Genomic DNA, 19,605 nt, shown 5'->3' on the forward strand with positions numbered 1-19,605 from the left:
GAGAGAGAGAGAGAGAGAGAGAGAGAGAGAGAGAGAGAGAGAGAGACCCTGTCTCAAAAAATGAAGACAAGGAAACAGGAGTAATAAAAGTATTTCTTTTTTAACAGCAGTTGGGCGGTGGTGGCTCACACCTTTGATCCCAGCACTTGGGAGGCAGAGGCAGGTGGATTTCTGAGTTAGAGGCCACCCTGGTCTACAGAGTGAGTTCCAGGACAGAGAGACACAGAGACACAGAGAAACGCTGTGTCAAAAGAACAAAAACAACAAAAAATAACAAAATGTTTGCAGCAAGGCAGATCACGTTGCTGAAGGGTGGACTGACAGGCCCTCATGACTATCAGGCCCGGCTCATGTGTCATTGTGGGGTCTGATGTCTCTCTACCCCTCTGCCAGGTTCAGCTTGCTTCTTCTCTGAGTTGAGAAGGTGCATCCAAGCAGGGTGTAAGGACTTTGTCCCCACCACATGGCTTTTGTGGGAACTCACACTGGCCAAGGAGCTGGCTGTCACCAACAAGAAGGAAGTCCAGTGCCATGTGTGCCTCTCCTGCCACTGCAATGGGCTGAGTAGACAAGACCCTCTGCCTGCTCCAGGATGGATGCTTGTAGGCCTCAGGGTGACAGCCAGCAAGCACATGCTTGCAGAGGTGGTGTCCATGAGTCACAAGGTGCAGAGTGGCTGCTTCTATGCTGAGCCCCAGAAGTCTGGCTAGGGACATTTCCTGTCAGGGTGTTCAGGTCTGTAGGACTCACTACAGCTTCAAAACCAAGCCAACACACAGAGAAACAGTGTCTCAAAACAAAGACAAGTGGCTGAGTTTTCAGAGGGAAGAGGTATGTGGCTTCTACCTCCAGCCTGCAGCCCCAGGGCCCTGGAACCCAGTGAGCTCTACAGAGCTGACCCACCTGCCCGAAAGGCTGCACCAACAGAGATAAACCATGAGCGGCTGTGGCTGCTATCAGATGCTGTCTCCTGCATACAGAGGCTCTAAGAACGAGAAGGAACTTTCCCAGCCTGTGGCTTTGCCTGGAGTTCCTAGGCTCCAGTGAGCCTCGTTCCATCCTCGTAACTGGGTCTACAGGTGTCTGTGTGTGTACACGCGTGCTAAGGGTAGAACTGGGGCATGTCTGGTAAGGACTGGACCCCAGACGCACCTTTACACACTGTCACACTGTTTTGCGGTCATCCCGAGGGACTCACGGTCATGGTGAGGAATACTTCCTGACAGGGTCGCAAGCTGAGCTCCTGGGATGTAGGAACTCAGCATCTCTCTGAGATGAACATCTGACTGACCCTGTAGCAGTTGGGAAGAACTGATTTTTCACGCCATGTTAAGAGCTGGTGTAAACAGAGCCAGCCAGGTCCAGGAGGAGCCCACTCCCCCACAGGCTCACAGATGGTGCATCTCCTAGGCCAGAGCTGCTGAGACATACATATTTCCTGTGGTGGTTGGGGACCTCCATCAGGCAGGCTTTCCCTAGAACCCAGGATACCTCAGCCCTCCCTAGCCTTGCCCAGAAGGAGCTGGTAGCAGTGTGACCTGGTGGGGCTCCTCACAATCCCCTCCCACATGGTCCCCCATCCATGAAGAAAGAATGCACCTTTGAGCTCAGACAGGATGGCTGCTGGCATCCTGGTTGTCTCCTGGGTACTTAAGGGATGTAATGTGACAGATGGTGACTTCCTTGGTTACTATGTGTGCTTCCCCAAGCCTCACTCCCAAACAAGGGCCCAGTGTGGCCTGAGAGAGACAGTTTAGTGGAGGGGGGAACAAACCAACAAAACCTTGCTGTACAAGCCTGAAGACCCAAGTTCAAACCCCAGCTAGTGAAAGAGCTAGTGTAGCTCAGGGGTCTGTAATCCGTGTTCCTATGAAGAGACTGGGACAATAGATCAAATACCCAGGATTCTCCTCTGAGCTGTGTGTGCCACGGCAGGCACGCACTACATTTACATACTGATTTGTATACCCACACCTATGTGCCTAAAATTAATTAGGGGAAAAAAACCAAACAAGCAGATGCTTCTGGCAGATACAATGGTGAGGTACAGAGGACTCCAGGTTATGACACCAAAGGACATGGGGCACCACGAGGTGGCAGCCTGCATCCACAGGAAGGTGGCAGGCAGGCATTTCCTATGGCGGTTCTTCCTAGCTTTGTTTTTCTTTTGTAGTGCCCGAGACCGACCTTTCCAAGAAGGTAAGCACCCCACAGCTGAACCACACACATCACACCAGCACCCCACTGCTGAACCACACGCATCCCACCAGCACCCCACTGCTGAACCACACGCATCCCACCAGCACCCCACTGCTGAACCACACGCNCCCACTGCTGAACCACACGCATCCCACCAGCACCCCACTGCTGAACCACACGCATCCCACCAGCACCCCACTGCTGAACCACACGCATCCCACCAAAGCCAGGAGCACGCTAGGGGCAGGGCAGGCGGCTCACAGGCCTTGTGCGCACTCTTCCCTTAAGAGAGGGCAGGCTGAGCTGCTGTCTCAGCCCGGACAGCCTTCACCCTGCACCTTGGGAACCTCCAGGCTGGCTTCGAGGGGGTGAGAGAGCAAGCAGCCACAGTGTGCTTCTTGAGGTGTGGGTTGATTGGGAGGGGGAAGAGGTGTGTCCAGCCTTCTGGGTTTCTTTTGGGGATCACTGGCACCAAACCCACAGAGGTGCTGTGACCACTCATGCTCTCTCCCTCCCACCCGGGCCCAGCAGGAAACAGAGGCATCGGTGAACCCAGCTCCGTTTATTAGAAAAGGTGTGAGAGCTGCTCCAACAGGAGTGGCCCAGCCCAGCCCACCCTCACCGTCCACCCACCCACTGCCCACTGCTGTAGTGCCTGCCAGGGCGCAGCCTCAGTGGCCCGGGTAGCAGGGTCCCAGAACTACACCGCTGCTTGCCCAGCTCCCTGATAGATTTTATTGCACTTTAGAAAAAAAAGCTCTGTTCCTTCTCGCTGGCCCCACCCCACAGGGGCTGGCAAACTACCACCACGCTCACCAGCTAGGTCCCGAGAGGGGTCAGGGTCTGTCGTACGTCCGCCCCGACTCTACTCCTCCCAGAACAGGCTGGTCACTGGGCTCTCCAAGACCAGGACAGCCTTGTGGCTGGTGACCCTGGAGAGCTCCTTGCATCCTCTTCCTCCAGTCTGCTGAAGCCCCACCCTGGGGAGTGGCAGACATAAATATGCGCTCAAGTCCAGGAAGCCACTCCCAGCCTTGTGCCCCTGGTGGCTGTAGTGTTGTGGAGAGGCCTGGGATGCCCGGCCTGGTCTCCTGGGGGGAACTAGGCGGGGAGTCAGCAGACCCTTGGGGATGGCTTCAGCTCATCACAGACGTCCGGAACAAAGAACTGGGGGAACAGAGGTGGAGGATGGTGACAACAGGGTCCTCAGCTCTTTCTGTCCAGTCCTCACAGCTGGCATCTACTTACAGTGTCACAGTGTGTCCCGCGGGGCCTCCTGACTGGCCTCTAGAAGCAGTTCCTCCAGCTTGTTAACACCCTGGGAGCGGTGCAGTGCTGTGGGCAATAGGTGGCAGCTTCCTTAGAGGCAGGTGGGGACAGGCCTTGTCCCTCCAGAGCACACGGTCCCACCCTTGTGGGAAGCACACCTCCAGGCAGCCCCCCCCCCCCCCCCGCCTCTCTCACCCCTTACCATGCTCCAGGCTGCAGACACCTCCCTTAGCCTCCAGCCCTGGGGGAGGTTCTGGGGGAAGTGCGAGGGCAAACTCAGGCTTCAGGCCATTGGGCAGCGGCTGCCCTGCCTGAGATGGCTCCAGCTGGGGCTGAGCCTCAGATGACTCTGGGTCCTGGATGTCCATGGTCTGAGACGGTGGAGAGGCGGGAGGGGAGGGAGGAGAGGGTGGAGGAGAGGAGGCAAAGGTGGGAGGAACAGGGGGCTCTGGCCTCTCAGGTGGACTCTCCACCCGGGTCACCACAAATACCTTGTGGCCTCGGCCTGGGCTGGAGACAGAAATACGCTGCTCAGTGGGAGAGGAGGGGCTGCCTGGCGGGCTCTTGTCACCAGGGCCTAGGGAGTCTGTAGAAGGTATGAGGGCAGGGCAGGGGGCCAAGGAACTCTGGTCAGTGCCCCCCTCGTCCCTCTGCTGGTTTCGTTGGTCCTCCTCCTCTTCCTCCTGGTCCTCCCTGTCAGAGTCTGAGTCTGAGTCAGGGCCAGGTTCGGGGCCAGGGGCCCCATTCTGAGATCCTGTGGCTGGCAGCTCCCCAGACTCTTCCAGGGGCCGGGGTGCGGTGATGGTGATCTCAGGCGTGGAGGCCGACGGCTGCAGCTGCTGCCTCTCCTCGCGCTCTCGAACCAGCGCAAAGTTACGCTTGCAGCCGTTCTGGATCTCAGCCAGCAGTGCCTTCTGCGTCTCGATGAAGCTCTTCACCTGTGGGACCCAGCCTGGCTAGGGCTCTGTGTGGCCTCTACCCACTTCTGCCCACCCTGGCCCACTCACCCTCCCACCCGCCCCTGCCCACAACAGCACTGGTACACAGCAAGCACCCTCACCGGCTCCTTCTTGGGCTCTCGGTCCAGGTCCAATCGAAGCAGGGAGTGGTTCACCTTGAGGGCCAAGGACAGTGCCATGAGCCCGCCTGTCTTGATCTCGTTTTCCCGGAGGTCCAGTCTCAGGAGGCGGGGGCTCTCGGCGATGAACTCTGCCACAGCCACCGCGCCTGGGAGGGGGACCGCAGGGGCTGGCCAAGGGCCCCATGCCTGGCCGCTGGCCGGCCGCCCTGCCGAGCCCCGCTGGCCCCAGCGCGCCTGGCCCGCATCCTACCCTCGCAGGTGAGCTTGGTTGAGGCAAGGCCGAGGCGCAGCACGCTGCGGTTGCTGATGAGCCCATTCTTGAGGTTCCGTACACCCTCGTTCCCAATGGGGTTGTGGCCCAGGTTCAGTGTCTCCAGACTCTGTGTGTGTGGCTGCAAGGCACAGGGAAGGTGAGGAAGGGAGCCATGGGTGGAGGAAAAGCCAGAAGGGTATGTCAGGAAAGGAGCTGGAAAAAGGAGCCAGGCACACACCCAATCCTACCACAGACAAATTGGGAAACAAATTCCTCCTATGCTGAGTGTCCCCTCAAAGCCCACACTGCCCACTTCTCATCAGAGTCCAGGTGGCCCCCAAACCACAGGCTGGCTCTCTGCCCTCACCCAGCCTGTCTTTCAATGGCTTCCAGGACCCTAAAGACAGCCCTCTTCTGGAAGATGAGCTGGTCAGTAGCACACAAGCGCCCCTCCTCTCAGAGTATCTGTATCTTAGAATTACTTTATATGTCATGTGTGATCAAAAGACTAAAGACTGACTGACTGCTTTCAGAAATATTAACTTTTTAAGCCAACATATTCAGTTTGTGCAAAGCACTGTCCTACACAGTCTGTTACAAAAATGTATGCAATTATAGCAGTGGTCCAGACAGGCAGTGGTGGCACATGCCTTTAATCCCAGCACTTGGGAGCCAGGGGCAGGTAGATGTTTGTATCTACATAGCAAGTCCAGGTCAGTCAGGACTACACAGAGAAACCCTGTCTTGAAAAACCCAAAAAAGAAAAAGAAAGAATTTGAAAGAAACAGGGCTCAGGGCTGGTGAGATGGCCTGAGGCTCTAAGTTCGAAACCTGAAATATTTGTACATGGTGGAAAGAGAAAACTTGCAAGCCATCCTCTGACCTCCACATGCAAACATGCAAACACACACACACACTAAATGTAATAAAAGATTTAAAAATTAAACATTCATAGAGGCTAGGCAGGATGAGGCCAATGAACAGGGCCCCTAGACTCACCAGTGCCATGCCCAAGAAGGCCATGCCCGTGTGTGTGAGCTGGTTGTTCCACAGCACCAGGGTCACCAGCCCCTTCCTCTGCTCCTTGAGACCCTCACAGATGTAGGCCAGACCTAGGGGAGGTAGGGGAGGTCAGTGCCTCGTCCATCTCTGGGAGCACCTCTGTTCATGCTGCATCAGAGACATCTGGAGGCTCGGGCCTGACTTGACTCCAGCCCTTGGGCTGAATCTCCTGTGTAAGCCCCTATGAGAGCCATCACTGCTGGCACATCCTTGCCACCCATCTGTGAACTCCAGAGGACAGTACTGGGAAAGTTCACAACTGTACTTGGCACCTCCCACCTTAGCACAGAGATGGGCACAGAAGGTGCTGGGTAACGGCGTGCACAGGAGTAAGAGGCACACACCTGAGTCCAGCACGTGGTTGTTCCGCAGGTCCAGAATTTGCAGGGAGCAGTTGAATTTGAGCAAGTTGCCCAGCTGGGCAGAGTCCTGCAGGCCGTTGAGCTTGTTGTCTGCCAAGTACAGTTCTCGGAGGTTCATGTTCATCTTCAGAGCTGTGGCTGGGGAGTGGTGGGAGTGACTGGCCAGCTCACGTCCTGGGATACCTGCCCAGCAGCAGGCCTTCCAGACACAGACTTACCCAGCAGCATGAGGGGCCGCCCGGACAGGCTAGCATTTTCTAGGTGCAGCACTGCCAGGCTGCTGCGGATACGCAGGGCACGAGCTACAAAGGGTGCCGAGTGGTCCAGCAGGGGTGTGTTGCGGGCATCTAGGTACTGTAGGCAACTTGTCTGGTGGGGACAAGGCAGGGAATAGGCCATTTTATAGTCCCAGCTGGCATGTAGGTTCCTCCCTGCCCCAGCCTTGCACTGCTGAGTGAGGGCCAGGGCGGCACCAGGGCCACTTCCCAAGGTCATGCTAGGGAGGGGAAGGGTGGTGTAGTACCCTGTAGGATAGGAGGGCAGGAGAGATGGGCCTGTGAGGTACCCACCTTCCGCATCATGTGGGCAGCAGCCTGCCAGCCCCGAGTGCCGATGTGCTTGTTGAAAGAGATGTTGAGGTGGGTGGCCGACTCGTAGTACTCAATCATGTCAAAGAGGGCGGAGGCACCCTGCAGGCAGGCACGTGTGGGCTTGGCCTCAGGTCGGGGGCCAAGGGAAGGACATGGGGTGCAGAGGAGACAGCAGCCTCAGGATGACAGGTATGCTCTGTATGACCCGGGAGGGCGGGGCTCTTCTCCAAGCTACACTCAGTAACACAGCCCGCAGAGGTTGCGATTCCCAGATACCCGTCAGTCCCCTTAGTGTGATAGCCAGGATAGCTCTTGGTGGCCACCCTCACCCCTCGCCCTGCTCCCCAGACCTCACCTTCAGGGTCTCAGGACTGCCGTCATCATATCAGATACCTGCTTCTGGTCTTCATGAGGCCCTGCCCTTGCCCTCTCCCCATGCAAGCCTGGGGGCAGTGGGTACTCACGTCCTCATCCAAGTTGGTTTGCTCCAGGTCCACGACCTTGAACTGCAGCCTCTTAAAGACCTCCTCCAGAGCCTCACAGGTCTTATAATCAAGCTTCTCCCCTGGGAAGGGGCAGGCATCTTTAGGTGGACAGTCCACACCACTACCCCTAGTCTCCGACTCCTGCAGAGACCACTGAGCCCTTCACTACCACCCCCGCTGTCCTTGGGAACACACACCTTTTAGGTCCAGGCAGTTGATGCGTTGCTCAAGATCTGTGAACTCCTAAGAAAGCAGGACAGAGCAGGTCAAGGCAGGTAAGACACCCCAGGAGAGGGGTGGCCTGACAGTGGGGGAGCCAAGGCTCAACGGGCTCTGTCATGCTCTGCAGTGAGATGGCATCTGGAATGGGATTGGGCAGGGCGGCTGGATGAAGACCCAGAGGGCCACTGCAATTGGTTGGGAGCACCTAGGGCATGAGAGGAATCTGCCTGCAGCCAGGCAGCCACAGACCCATCACTCCAGCTGAAGAACTGAGGTTGAGGACGTCTAGCATGTCCAGGGAGATGCCTGGACTCGGGGAAGTCTGGCTCAAGGGACTGAGATGAGCAGGCTGACAGCCACCCTATGGTACTTAGCAAAGGCACTGTTCAGGTGTTTTCCCAGACATTCCCTGTGGGGGTCCACCTAACCCCACACACGCGCCAGGTCCCTCTCTGGGCTTCATTGTCACCCAAATGTTGAGAGCCATGACAAAGCCCCAGGACAGAGAGGCTTGGGCTGGCTTGGACAACATACTTGTCTGGTTAGGTGCAGGTCTAGTTGACCCTTATCCTTGCCTCAGATGCCACACTGAGTGGCTGTCTTTTCCTGGAAGTGGCAAGGCCCTACTTTGCCAACTCTGCAGACTACTAGCCCGGGAACTCAGTGAGGACCATGTCCAGGCACCACAAGGGCCCCATGTGGAGGTAGGGCAAGGGCTGACCATAGGAAAGCAGGGAGTCCATGGGCAGAGTGTGCCTGCATCCACACGAGCTGGGACAGCCCTTGGGGCCTGCACTCCTTAGCCAGCAGCCCCGCTTCTGTGAATCTGCTCACAGGCTGAGCACAGGAGCCTCCGGGGATGTGCAGGAGAAATGAGAAATCAGTTTTGTTTCCCATGGCTATATTCAAAACTTTCTTTCACATGCACTGTGTGTGCACCACACATGTCACTGTGCTCATGTGAGCAATGTAGTAGTACTCTATTTCTAGCGAGAACGTGGCTTCCGGCTAATCAAACTCAGGCTGTCAGGCTGGACAGCAAGCACCTTTACCTCTCAGCCGGTTTTGATTTTGGACACAGGGTTTCATATAACTCTGGCTGGCACCCAAACTCATTATGTAGCTAATAATGACCCTGAACTCCATCTTCCTGCCGCCATCCTCTAAGTGCTGGAAATGACAAGCAGCACCAGCTTGTCTTAACTTCCGAAACAGCAGGGAGTATATAATCATTTTTGAAGCCCAGACTTAGGTTTTTGCTATTTTGTTCTTGTTTGTTGAATCAGGCCTAGAGCCCAGGCTGATACTTGGCTTATAATTCTCACACCTTAGGAATGAATTTTGAAGTTTAGACTTAATTGACAAGATTAAGGCTTTTCTTTGAGGACAGAATTTCTTTAGGGCTGAAAGACTTGGTAATTTTAATTTTATGCAATTCTGGACTGTTGCTAACTTAACTAGGGATTTCTGCAGAAGTCCTTACACAGGTCCTGGGTAAGGCTGGGGCAGGCTGGGCTGGGTCCAGGGCTATGCTACATATATATGCACATATGCACGCACGCTCGCACACACACACCTTCCGTCAGTGCCCACAGCCCCCATACCTGCAGCTGCCTGAGGAGCTTGGGGATCTGTCGGCAGTTCAGCTTCTGGCAGGCCTGCCTGTAGGCACTGACCACTTCGTCCACCGTCACATTCTGGGCTGTGGGCAAAGGAGCAGGCTCAGAATCCACAGCCCTCGCTTGCTGCCTTACAGGGTCCCCACCCCTTCCTCCTGACAGCAGCATGACAGAGCTCCGGTCACAGGCATCACACCTCTCCCTTGCTCTCAGGTGCCCAGCAGCACAGGGCCAGGCTCAGGGCAGGCATCTGGAACAGCAGGTGCCCTAGTTTCACTTTTGTAACAAAAGCACCACGGAAGAGTGTGTGGCTTCAGCTACAGGTGACATACAGTCCCTCACTGCAGTAAAGCTACACAGGCAGGAGCTGGAGACAAACCAGTCACCCCACACCCCACATTGGCAGCCAGGGGCAGAGAGAGGCGAATGACCTATGCTGCCAGTTAGCTCTCTCCCCCCTTACACAGATCAAGGCGCAGTCCACAGCCGTGTTGTCCACACACCAAGTGGACCTTCCATCCTTCCTCAAGTGACACCCAAGAAAACCCCCGCATGTAGCCACAGCCCCGCTTGATCTAGGCAACCCCTCACTAAAACTCTTCACTGGTTCAAATTAACCCCCATGCTGGTTAGCTCGACATCAAGCTCAAAGCCCTGAGCTGGCTCCCTGCACCCACAGGAAGGAGAGAGCCAGCTCAACCAGACTATCTTCTAATCCCACCCATGCCCTGGGAGGAGAGCCGTCCCCTAAACAATATAAATAATGGAAGTTTTAATTAAAGGTTGATCTGTTTCAAACAGGGTCTCATTCTGTAGCCCTGGCTGTCCTTGGCCTCACAGACATCTGCCTGCCTCTGCCTCAGCTTCTGGAATGCTGGGATGTAGTGCCAATGCATTCTGCTCACTTTAATTTGATGGAAGAATAAGTGCCCACTTCAACCCCATGAAAAGACAAAGCTCGGAGAGATCAAAAGCCCTGCCATAGGGCACACAGCTGGAATACTATACAGTCAGGATTTGAACTCCGCCCAGCTCTCAGGTCCTCTCCTGAAATTCAGCTCATGGCTAACCACACCCCTCAGTCCAAAGGGCAAGGACCAGAGAATAAAGGAGAGAACAGACCTGTGAGAGCCCTCACAGAATGGGCAGTAGCTGTTACATTCATGATGGAACAGAGCAGATGTAGCAGAACAGCCCTAAGGACCTCAGGCAACCCTGTGAGGCAGGTTAACACACACTTTTCTCTCTACCCAGATTTGCTTCGTCCAGACTTTTTAGAAAATAAATTTAAGCCAGGCATTGCAGTCACTTGGGAAGGTGAGGCAGAAGGGTCAAAAGTTTAAAGTCAGCTTGGACTACAGAGTGAATACAAGGCCAGCTTAGGCTATCTCCAATTACAATAAAAAAATAAAAAATAAAGCTGGGCGTGGTGGCGCACGCCTTTAATCCTAGCACTCGGGAGGCAGAGGCAGGCGGATTTCTGAGTCCAGAGCCAGGACAGCTAGGGTTATACAAAGAAACCCTGTCTTGAAAAACCTAAATAAATAAATAAATAAATAAATAAATAAATAAATAAAGTTCACTAGTAGAGCCCCTGCCTAGACCCCCAGTGAGGAGCTTGGGGCGCGGCTCAATGGTAAAAAGCTCACAAAATGTTCTAGTTTACATCTCCAGAACCCCACAAACCAACAAAACAACCAAAGCAAGAATTTTCTCACATCACATCCATACTTGAAGCTTTTGGGTGCTCACAACTATCCTGAACACAGCGGCAACTATAGCCACTTCCACTGAGGTGTTCAGGTGACCATAAAGAGAAGAAACACCAACAGCAGATGACAATCTAAAAGAAAGCTAGCTTATATTAATTGACATCTTTTCTAAGTCTATTTAATATTCTGTCTTTAACGATCACTCTGAGGAGTCCCAGAGTTTACAGAGGGCACCAGTGAGCTGGTTCAATCAAAGACCACAGGTCCAGGCCAGCGACATTAGGGAGGGTGAAGCTGGGCCTGGGCTAATATGGGCAACATTGGTAACTCTCAGCCTTGTATCATCAACAAGAAGCCGACTACAGCAGAGCCTGGTGTGGGGACACAGGCATATAATTTTAGGTATTCAGGAGGCTGGGACAGGAAGAGCTCAAGGCTAGCCTGAGCTACAAAATAAACTCAAGGGCAGCCTGGGCAGCTCAGGGAGACCCTGACCCAAGAAAAAATTAAAGCGAGCTGTGAATACAGCTCCCAGTGCCACACTAAAGATATTAGTCCATGGCTGGAGAGATGGGCGCTCTTCTGGCTAGTCTTCCAGAGGAGGGGGTCCAATTTCCACCAACCACAGGGTGTGTGTCTATAACTCCAGTCCCAGGGCATCTGATGCCCTTTTCTGGTCTCTATGAGCACCAAATATGCAATGCATGTGATAGACAGACATTCGGGCAATAACAGCCATACATAAACAAAACAAATAAAAACGACAACTACAGGCTGGTGAGATGGCTCAGTGAGTAAGAGCACCCGACTGCTCTTCCGAAGGTCTGGAGTTCAAATCCTAGCAACCACATGGTGGCTCACAACCATCCGTAACAAGACCCGACGCCCTCTTCTGGAGTGTCTCAAGATAGCTACAGTGTACTTACATATAATATATAAATCTTTAAAAAAAAAAAAAATGACAACTACATTTTATCACTTTCCCACCTTCTAAGTAAAGAAGATACGGTAAAGACACAAGAGAAGGGAGGGGCTCAAAGCCAACACCCAATGTACGTGTCTTGGTGGCCCTGGCCCACCACAGCTGGCTTCACCCCACCTAGAAGCATCAGTGTGACCTACAACATCACCAGTGGGGTGAAAGGAGAAACTGACGAGCAGCCTGGAAGTGGGCATATTAATCACTATGCACCTGTAATTATTTAAAGGTAAGGAAGAGAGAGGCAGGGTTCAGGTGATAGCTCAGCGGTCAAGAGTCCTAGCCATCCTTTCAGAGGACCTGGGTTTGGTTCCTACCACCTACAACAGACAGCCAAAACTGTCTGCAACTCCAGCTCCATAGGATCCAACATCCGGTTCTGGCCTCCAAGGGTACCTATACGAATATGGTGTACATGTATACACTCAGGCACATACCCGGAAAATCAAGCAATCAAATCTGGATGGTGGCAGCATACACCTGTAATTCCAGCATCTGGAGGAAGAGGCAGAGATCTCTGAGTTCGAGGCCAGCCTGGTCTACAGAGCCAGTTCCAGGACAGCCAGGGCTACACAGAGAAACCCTGTCTCAACAACAACAACAACAACACAAGAAAACAAAGAAACCAACAAATACATCTTAGGGGGGAAAAGATGACTGGAGATATAACTTGGTATAATGCTTGCTGTGATGAGATATTCTATACCATAGAATAGGAGAGCCACACAGTGGCTTTGACAGTCAGGCTGGAGGCACAGTGCAGGCAGGTGGACAGTGCAGGGACTCTGTGGGGCACACCTCAGGTGTGTCCACTCAATCTCAATTCAACCTTCTGTGTTGTCAGAGAGGAAGGGGAGACGGGCGTGACTGTGTGTGCTCCAGAGAGGGCTGTGCTGGAGTGGACCCACTGAGATGACAACTTAGATTAAAAGCCACATTCTGATCTTTGTCCTGCCAAGACTGGACAAATGACCCCAGCAACTTCTCTGAAAGGGTACCCAGTCTCAGGGGTAGTGACATGAGGTGACAGAGAAGCAGCTGGCTTTCTGTCAAGAGGGACACAGCTGGAGAGTGAGTGGGATCCTCACTTGTGGTTTTGTTAGTTTGTCCTTTTCCTTACAACACAGGAGCTCCTTAGAAAGCCCAGGCGGCCTCAGCCCACGACCCCTGTGCCCTGACCTCTCAAGCACTGGGATTCTTGCATAGCTAAGGACTTTCCACCGGTGACTTTATCTAGCCAGGCCTGGGACAGATCCCCGAGATAGGCACACTTCCATCTTATACAAGGAAGCCTGCCAAGAGCCAAGCATCTGCCCAGAGTCAGAAGACAAAGGGCTTGGAAACAAGAGGCCAGATCCATCTTCTTACTGCCGAAGCAATGGAGTAAGGTGGGTGGGAATATAGGCCCTGTCACTCGAGGAAGGGCCACCAGGGACATCTGAGTTCTTTAAGCAGACCCTTGTGGCTTGGCTGGCAAGCAGAGCCTTAGCAGTGGGGCCATCTCTCTCCAGAGATAGGCTGCTGTGGCTCTTAGAGAAACAGTGAGAAATCTGATGCTAAGCATCAAGTGACAGGTGGCCAGGAGACATGGCCTCACGTGTGCACACAGGTGCAAGGGTAGAGATGGAATGCAGGGTCAGTGGGCACAGCACTGTCAAGTCATCCCCTGCACCTAGGAACTAGTAGGAACTGGCCATCTTGTAGGGGTTCCCACGAGAACAACAATGGGGGGGGGTAGAGTACACATAGCCCAGAGGCAGGGCTGCTCACTAACCCACACCCTAACTCCATGCTGTCCTTATTGGGAACAATCTTCCCCGGTCCCTGGTCCCTGGTCCCTGGTCTCCACCATGGATGGGGGACCGGGTGAGCCAGGCTCAGAGAGAGCTATTTCACCTGGGAAGTCCCAGCTAGGGCCTGACTGGATGTTAATGAGGCCCTAGGTGATCATGTGTGGGCACCACCCTGAGAGCCCCCACCACACTTGGCAACACTGTGTTGCTATTATGGAACGGAAAAAAAAAGAGGCCAGCTGGCAGTGGAAAGGGGGTGGTCCCCCAGGCTCCCGCCACAGGGCTCCTTCATTCAGCAGGCACACTGGGTTGGCAGCAGGCACCACCCCCAGCCCTGTGGGAGCCTCGGGGTGGGGACATAGAGGACAGCACAGCAGCTGGCAGCAGTCCTTGAAATAGTGTGTGGCTAGGGCAGACCACTGCAGAAGGAGGCAACACAGAAGGCCTTGGTGGAAAGGGGCCACTGAGGAGGGGAGCAGGGCAGAGCAGTACAGAGCAGGCTGCTCGTCCCCCATGGCAACCAGAAGCATCCAGTGACGCGTGTTCTGAGGTGGAGGGATGCCATCTCATGTAACCCAAGGTTTTGGTGGCTACCAAGGGGCCCGGGGTATGGCTGGGAAGCAGGCCTGGTAGCCTCTCACCCCCTCTGCACCACAGAAGCCGACAGCTCCAGGAGGCTGGCTTCTAGAGCAAAGGCTCTAGGCAGAATGCGGGGCACAGATGGAACATGAAGGTCCTTCAGGCTCACTGCACCAAGGCCAGGACGTGCCGATGGCAGAGGCCAGGCTCCACAGGACCTGCTGCCGGCGTGAGACAACTATGGCTGCAACAGGTGAACAACACACACTGATACACCCATGCCAGGCTGTCTCAAGAGCTTCCTCTGCAAATTTGGGTCAACCCCTCAAACATTTTCCTCAAGTGAGGATCTCACTCTGCTTCAGAGGAGGAAGAACATGAGGCAGTTTTCTGCTCAGATGTTGAGCTCTGGAAGGACTCTCAGGGAGCTGCCTTCTAGGAGGGTGAGCTAGACAAGCTGAAGGGCGTCATGGAAGAGACTGTTTACTTTTTAAGGCAGTGTCTCACTATATAGTGTCAGGTCCCAAAGAAACCTTCTCTCCATACCCACGGCTCTTGTTACCTGAACCCTTATCCTAACCCTTTCCAGCCCAGGAACTGGCCTTCCTTTCCTCCAGTTTCAGGTTCCTATATAATCCAGCCATTTTGGCGACACAACATCTTGGTTCCCGGTCCCCTCTTTGCCTTCTCCCCTCTCTTCCTCCTCTCCCCGTGACCCTGCTCTATTCTGCTCGCTCTTTAGTCTGGATTCTTCTAGATGCTTTGCTTGCTTCTCTACGTCATACCGAGCTAGAGGACTGGTCACATCCTCACGTTCATTCATATGGCCCGAGCTATCCTGAAATACAGGCAACCCTCCTACCTAGGCCTCATAAATCTTGAGGCTAAAGGCGACCACCACCATTCTCGTCCAACTTCTCAGCACTGAGGCCTGTGTGGTATTCAGACATTTACTCACTTAGAAAAACCATGGTGGCTCACACCTTTACTACTAGCATGCACAGCGCTAAGGCAGAAGGATTACCTCAAATTCAAGGCCAGCCTAGGTTCCAAAGTAAGGGGGGCTTTGTGATGACTCAGCTTTAAGTTATGATGTGTTTTAAGTTTAAATTACTGTGCTTAAGAAATCTATAAAACAAAAACACCACTAACCTGTGATCCCCGCTTGCCTAAAGACAGATAACTTCCTGGAGTGTTGCGGATTGTTGTTCATATAAGATAAAAGCCATGTGTTTTCACTCCTGTAAAAAAGCTTGGCTGCCCCAACTGCTCCGGATGCACCTGATCACACACAGGCAGGAAGCACCTGAGGCTGTGTGTGTGCCCCCAGCTGGATGAAGACGGGAAGTACACAGCCTGGTGGGCTGTGCCTGTACAGCCTCTGATCAGCATAATTTGGTGCCATTTTCTGGGAATCCCAGGTATGGACCTGGCCAGTGTCCACCATCTTGGCCAGTATTTAATAAAGCTTACTTCAACATTTGGCTCAAAAATTGTGGTAGTGGTCTTATTCTCATCTGGTGGAATTAACAACTTCACATTAAAATTGGGAAGAACAAATTAAACTTCTCTGCCCAGCTGGGAGCTGCTGCCCTGAGGAGGTCAGGTGTATGGCAGAGTGCGGCAGAGTGAGGTCATGTGATACGGAAAGGGGAGGAGCATGGTAGGGTTCTGAGGGAGGAATGACTGTGGGGTGCAGTGGGGTACCATGCTCAATGAGAGGTCCAGGTTCCTTAGCAAGCCTTCAGGCTAGGACTGCACTCTGCCTGCTGCCGTGTCTTCAGGTAGCTATCCAGAGCGCACTGTATACTCTCTCACAGTGGGTCTGCAGTGGGCGTTAGAGGTACCAAGCCTCCACCTCCACACCCACCTCAAGGTGAAAGAACAGAGCAGAGTGGGAAGCTGGAGTCCCAAACAGTACAATGTCACACCCAGCTAAGTCCAGGTCTCAAATAACATGGCAGAAACTGTGAACTTGCCTTTCTTGTGAGCCCCACCTCACTAGGGCTGCCAGCGGCTCTGGAAATGAGAGGTATTTGTAGCCCCACCAGAAGAGAGCTCCTTTCCTACACATGTTGAAACAAGGTTCACTCCTGGATCCCTGAGGACACTGGGGGTTGGGAGTAGAGGGTCAGCGGGGGGCGGGATGGAGAAGTGGGGGGGGGGGCTGCTGTGGAGGATACAACTCCTCTGTGGGGAGAGTCTCTTCAGTATTGACTATCCATTATTATTTTTTAAACTAGGTGGCCATGAATGAACCTGGTGCCTCTAAGACAGGCCTTGAGCTTCTAATCCTCTGCCTCCACACCTTAGTCTTGTAAGACAAATAGCTACACAGAAGTAGGCTGATCATGTATACTTGCAAATGTGTTAACAACTAAAAGCTGGGGGTGGGGGATGCACATGCTATTGGGGAGACTGGGAAAACCAAGTAGAACCCTTTTCATTTGGCAAAGCCAGTCCGAGGTGCACAGGCACCATCTCATCCAGAACACCTGTGATGCTCAAGGCTCACAAGCATGCAACTGGCACCGATGAGGCCTGTAGCTTGCTCATATGATGGGCACTCCGGTGCCATGGGGGAATGTAGCAATGTCTGAGACAGGCTAAGATGAAATGCAGGGTGTGGAATGAGAGTGAGGACCCAGCCATGACAATCAGGAGCCCCGACTTCCAGGGGACTAACTATTCAATCTCACTGCTGCCATCCTGCCGACCCACAAGCCCTCCAAGCCTGCCTGAACCCAAGACACCAGCGGGGTCACTTACACTAGGTGCTGCTTCTTGTCACTACCATCCATGTTCAGACATGATGCTGGCAGATGACCCGTGATGGTAACAAGTACCCTGCACAGGGACTAACACCCCAAAATGAGGGGTGGCTCTGGCTGAGGAGGGGCTTCACTTCCTCTATTTTTGCACCTGGCTTCCTTTCTACCCTGTGTCCTGTACCCTCAACCACCTGTCCTCAGGCTTCAGCTCCCACAGCACCTCCTCTCGGAGGCTTTACAGCCTGGGCACACATATCCAGCCCGTAAGGGTCTGACTGTGGCTCACTTCGGTCCTAGAGCAAAGCTGAGTATGTGGGTAGGGTCGCAAAAACAGTAAAGTTTCTGAACTTGCAATAACCAAACTTGTAAGGCATGAGTGTGCGGCAGCACATGCTGGAGCTGTCTCCTGCACCTTTACTGCAACCTCAGCCCTGAACACACAAGCACGCCTGGCATTCACACTCATGCCGTCACACCATGTAAACGCCCACGCTGGATGCCGGAAACGCCTCAGCTCAGATCACACGTGTGAGCTGGAATGCTTTCAATGTACACAAGGCCTTCTGCTCATACAGAAACAGAGCAGTTTAATATGATAATATGCTAACATTTTCCGACCATCATCCTGAAGCAGGTGCAGAGTGTGTGTAGCGTCGTTGTGCTGTGTTAAACAGCACACTCATCCCATTAGCATACAGGGTTCAGTGTTTTCTTTTTCACTTACTTCCTGTATACACGCAGAGGTTAGAGGTCAACCACAGGACCACAGAGCTGGTTTTCTCCTTCTACCACGTAGGTCAGGAGCAACCAACAAACAGGCTCGGCAGCAATCCTGGGTGGATTCCTCTGAGCCATCCTGTGTGCCCTGTTTCAGTAGGAGCTAGAGCACGACTCTGTGGATAAGCGCATTGGCTGCTTTCTCAGTATCCCCAGCTTTGTGGTCCCAGTGCTCTCTCCTCTGACATGTGGCACGCACTCAGACAACTCTCAGGCAACCGGAGAGCGCATTCTCCTTCCCTTCGTCCTGCCTCCCACAGCTCCCCTTCTGGTTACAGGGCACAGAACTTAATCTGACTGGGTGAATGCTTGAACAACTATGAGAATACATCTAGCCTGGTGCTAAGGAGAGACCAAGCTCACCACAATTGTCAGTGACTAAAGCTTTCTGCTGGGGTGCATGCAGGCCTTCCTCAACAGCCCCAGCAGGATGCATGCAACTGAAGTTACTGGTGACATTCTGCCTCGGGACATGAATGCATCTTCACAAAGAGAAAACAGTGACCCAGCGAGGACACCCAGTTGGGAGTCAGACCTTGGTTCCTTCTAGAGAAGCTGCCTGGACCAGGGACCTTGACTACTCAGGATGGCCAGGCTTGTATCACCTGAGACACAGCAGCAGAGGGAAGGTTCTAGAGACACAAAGAGTGAAGTGTGGTCCAATAGCAAGGTACTGACCGCTCTCATTTGCCCCATATCCCTGATGGCCAGAAGATCCAAACTGTTGTAGGCTCTGCATCTTATCTAATGTTTGGGTCTCCATATCCAGCAAACCACTAAGAGCACACACACAGACTACTAGAAGAGTAAGTGAGCCAACTCGGTAAGAGTGGACGCAAAGGGCTAGTGCTCTGTAAACAGCAGCAGTCATCACCACCGTCCAAGGCCAGACACCTTGGTGACCAGGGAGTGGAAGAGCAGAGCAAACACAACTCTTCCTGCAGAGAGAGGGAGCCAGCTGCATCTAGGAACACTGCTTGCACACCCACTATTTACCCTTAAATATTTACCCAGGGCTGGATAGCTGAGGGTACACAAGGGAAGACCTGGGGATAGGCAGGGCAGTGAGCACCAGGGCAGGTGCGGCAGGACAAAAGATCCCTAAGGGAGCCAGCGGGTAGGCTAGGGGTGCGCAGGTAAGGAAAAGGCTGCAGCCCAAGCAGGCAGCTTGTCCACTCAGATCTGGCACTGGGTAGGACTGAGGAACGACCTCTCAGTTTGTCAAAGAGTAAACCAACTGCACTGCCCCAGGAGGTAAAGCTCCGTGCTCAGGCCTTGAAAAGCTCGCTGTTCAGAGGCAGGGCAGACTGCACTGAGTCTTCTGGTCTCCTTAGGCACCAGGCACACTTCACAGTACACATGCATGCACACATGGAACACATGCACACACACACACACACACACACACACACACACACCAACATAGCACATGGAAACCCCAAATGCTGGGTATGGTAGCATGCCTTTGTAATCCCAGCGCTGGGAAAGTAGAGACAAGCATACTTGTGTAGGGTTCACTGGCCACCCAACCTAGCCTACCTGTCGAGTTTTAGGCTAATACAAGACCCTGTCTCAAAAAACGGTGGCCAGCCCCTGAGATTGAAGTCTGACCCTGACCTCCAGTCCCTGTCACTATTTATCTACAGGCCCATGGCGGCCCCATGCTGCCCTAACTGCTTCTACAAAATTCCATGCACTGCTGCTGGCCTTGTCCACCTTTTGTAAGGGGGTGCAAAGCAATGTGTCATCCCCTCCTCAAAACTATAGCTGGACCAGTCCTTGGGACTCTGTGGCCATCCCCATGCGTCATCCCCTCTTCATAACTATAGCTGGACCAGTCCTTGGGACTCTG

General features: G+C 53.5%; 1 protein-coding gene across 1 annotated transcript in view; it reads right to left on the reverse strand.

The window, feature by feature from the left end:
- Positions 1–2,746: 2,746 nt before the first annotated feature.
- Positions 2,747–19,605, reverse strand: part of Ppp1r37 (protein phosphatase 1 regulatory subunit 37) — a 32,805-nt gene continuing 15,946 nt past the window's right edge. Inside the window, exons 2-13 of the mRNA XM_021218906.2 lie at positions 9,128–9,225; positions 7,499–7,544; positions 7,281–7,381; positions 6,796–6,915; positions 6,445–6,595; positions 6,209–6,364; positions 5,802–5,914; positions 4,800–4,941; positions 4,529–4,695; positions 3,671–4,406; positions 3,448–3,534; positions 2,747–3,366 (exon numbers count right to left, since the gene is read on the reverse strand). Coding sequence (XP_021074565.1) covers positions 3,452–3,534; positions 3,671–4,406; positions 4,529–4,695; positions 4,800–4,941; positions 5,802–5,914; positions 6,209–6,364; positions 6,445–6,595; positions 6,796–6,915; positions 7,281–7,381; positions 7,499–7,544; positions 9,128–9,225 — 1,913 coding nt within the window. The 3' untranslated portion in view covers positions 2,747–3,366; positions 3,448–3,451. The remainder of the gene's footprint in view (positions 3,367–3,447; positions 3,535–3,670; positions 4,407–4,528; positions 4,696–4,799; positions 4,942–5,801; positions 5,915–6,208; positions 6,365–6,444; positions 6,596–6,795; positions 6,916–7,280; positions 7,382–7,498; positions 7,545–9,127; positions 9,226–19,605) is intronic.

Source organism: Mus pahari, chromosome 19 (assembly GCF_900095145.1).
Source record: "Mus pahari chromosome 19, PAHARI_EIJ_v1.1, whole genome shotgun sequence".
NCBI lineage: Eukaryota > Metazoa > Chordata > Mammalia > Rodentia > Muridae > Mus > Mus pahari.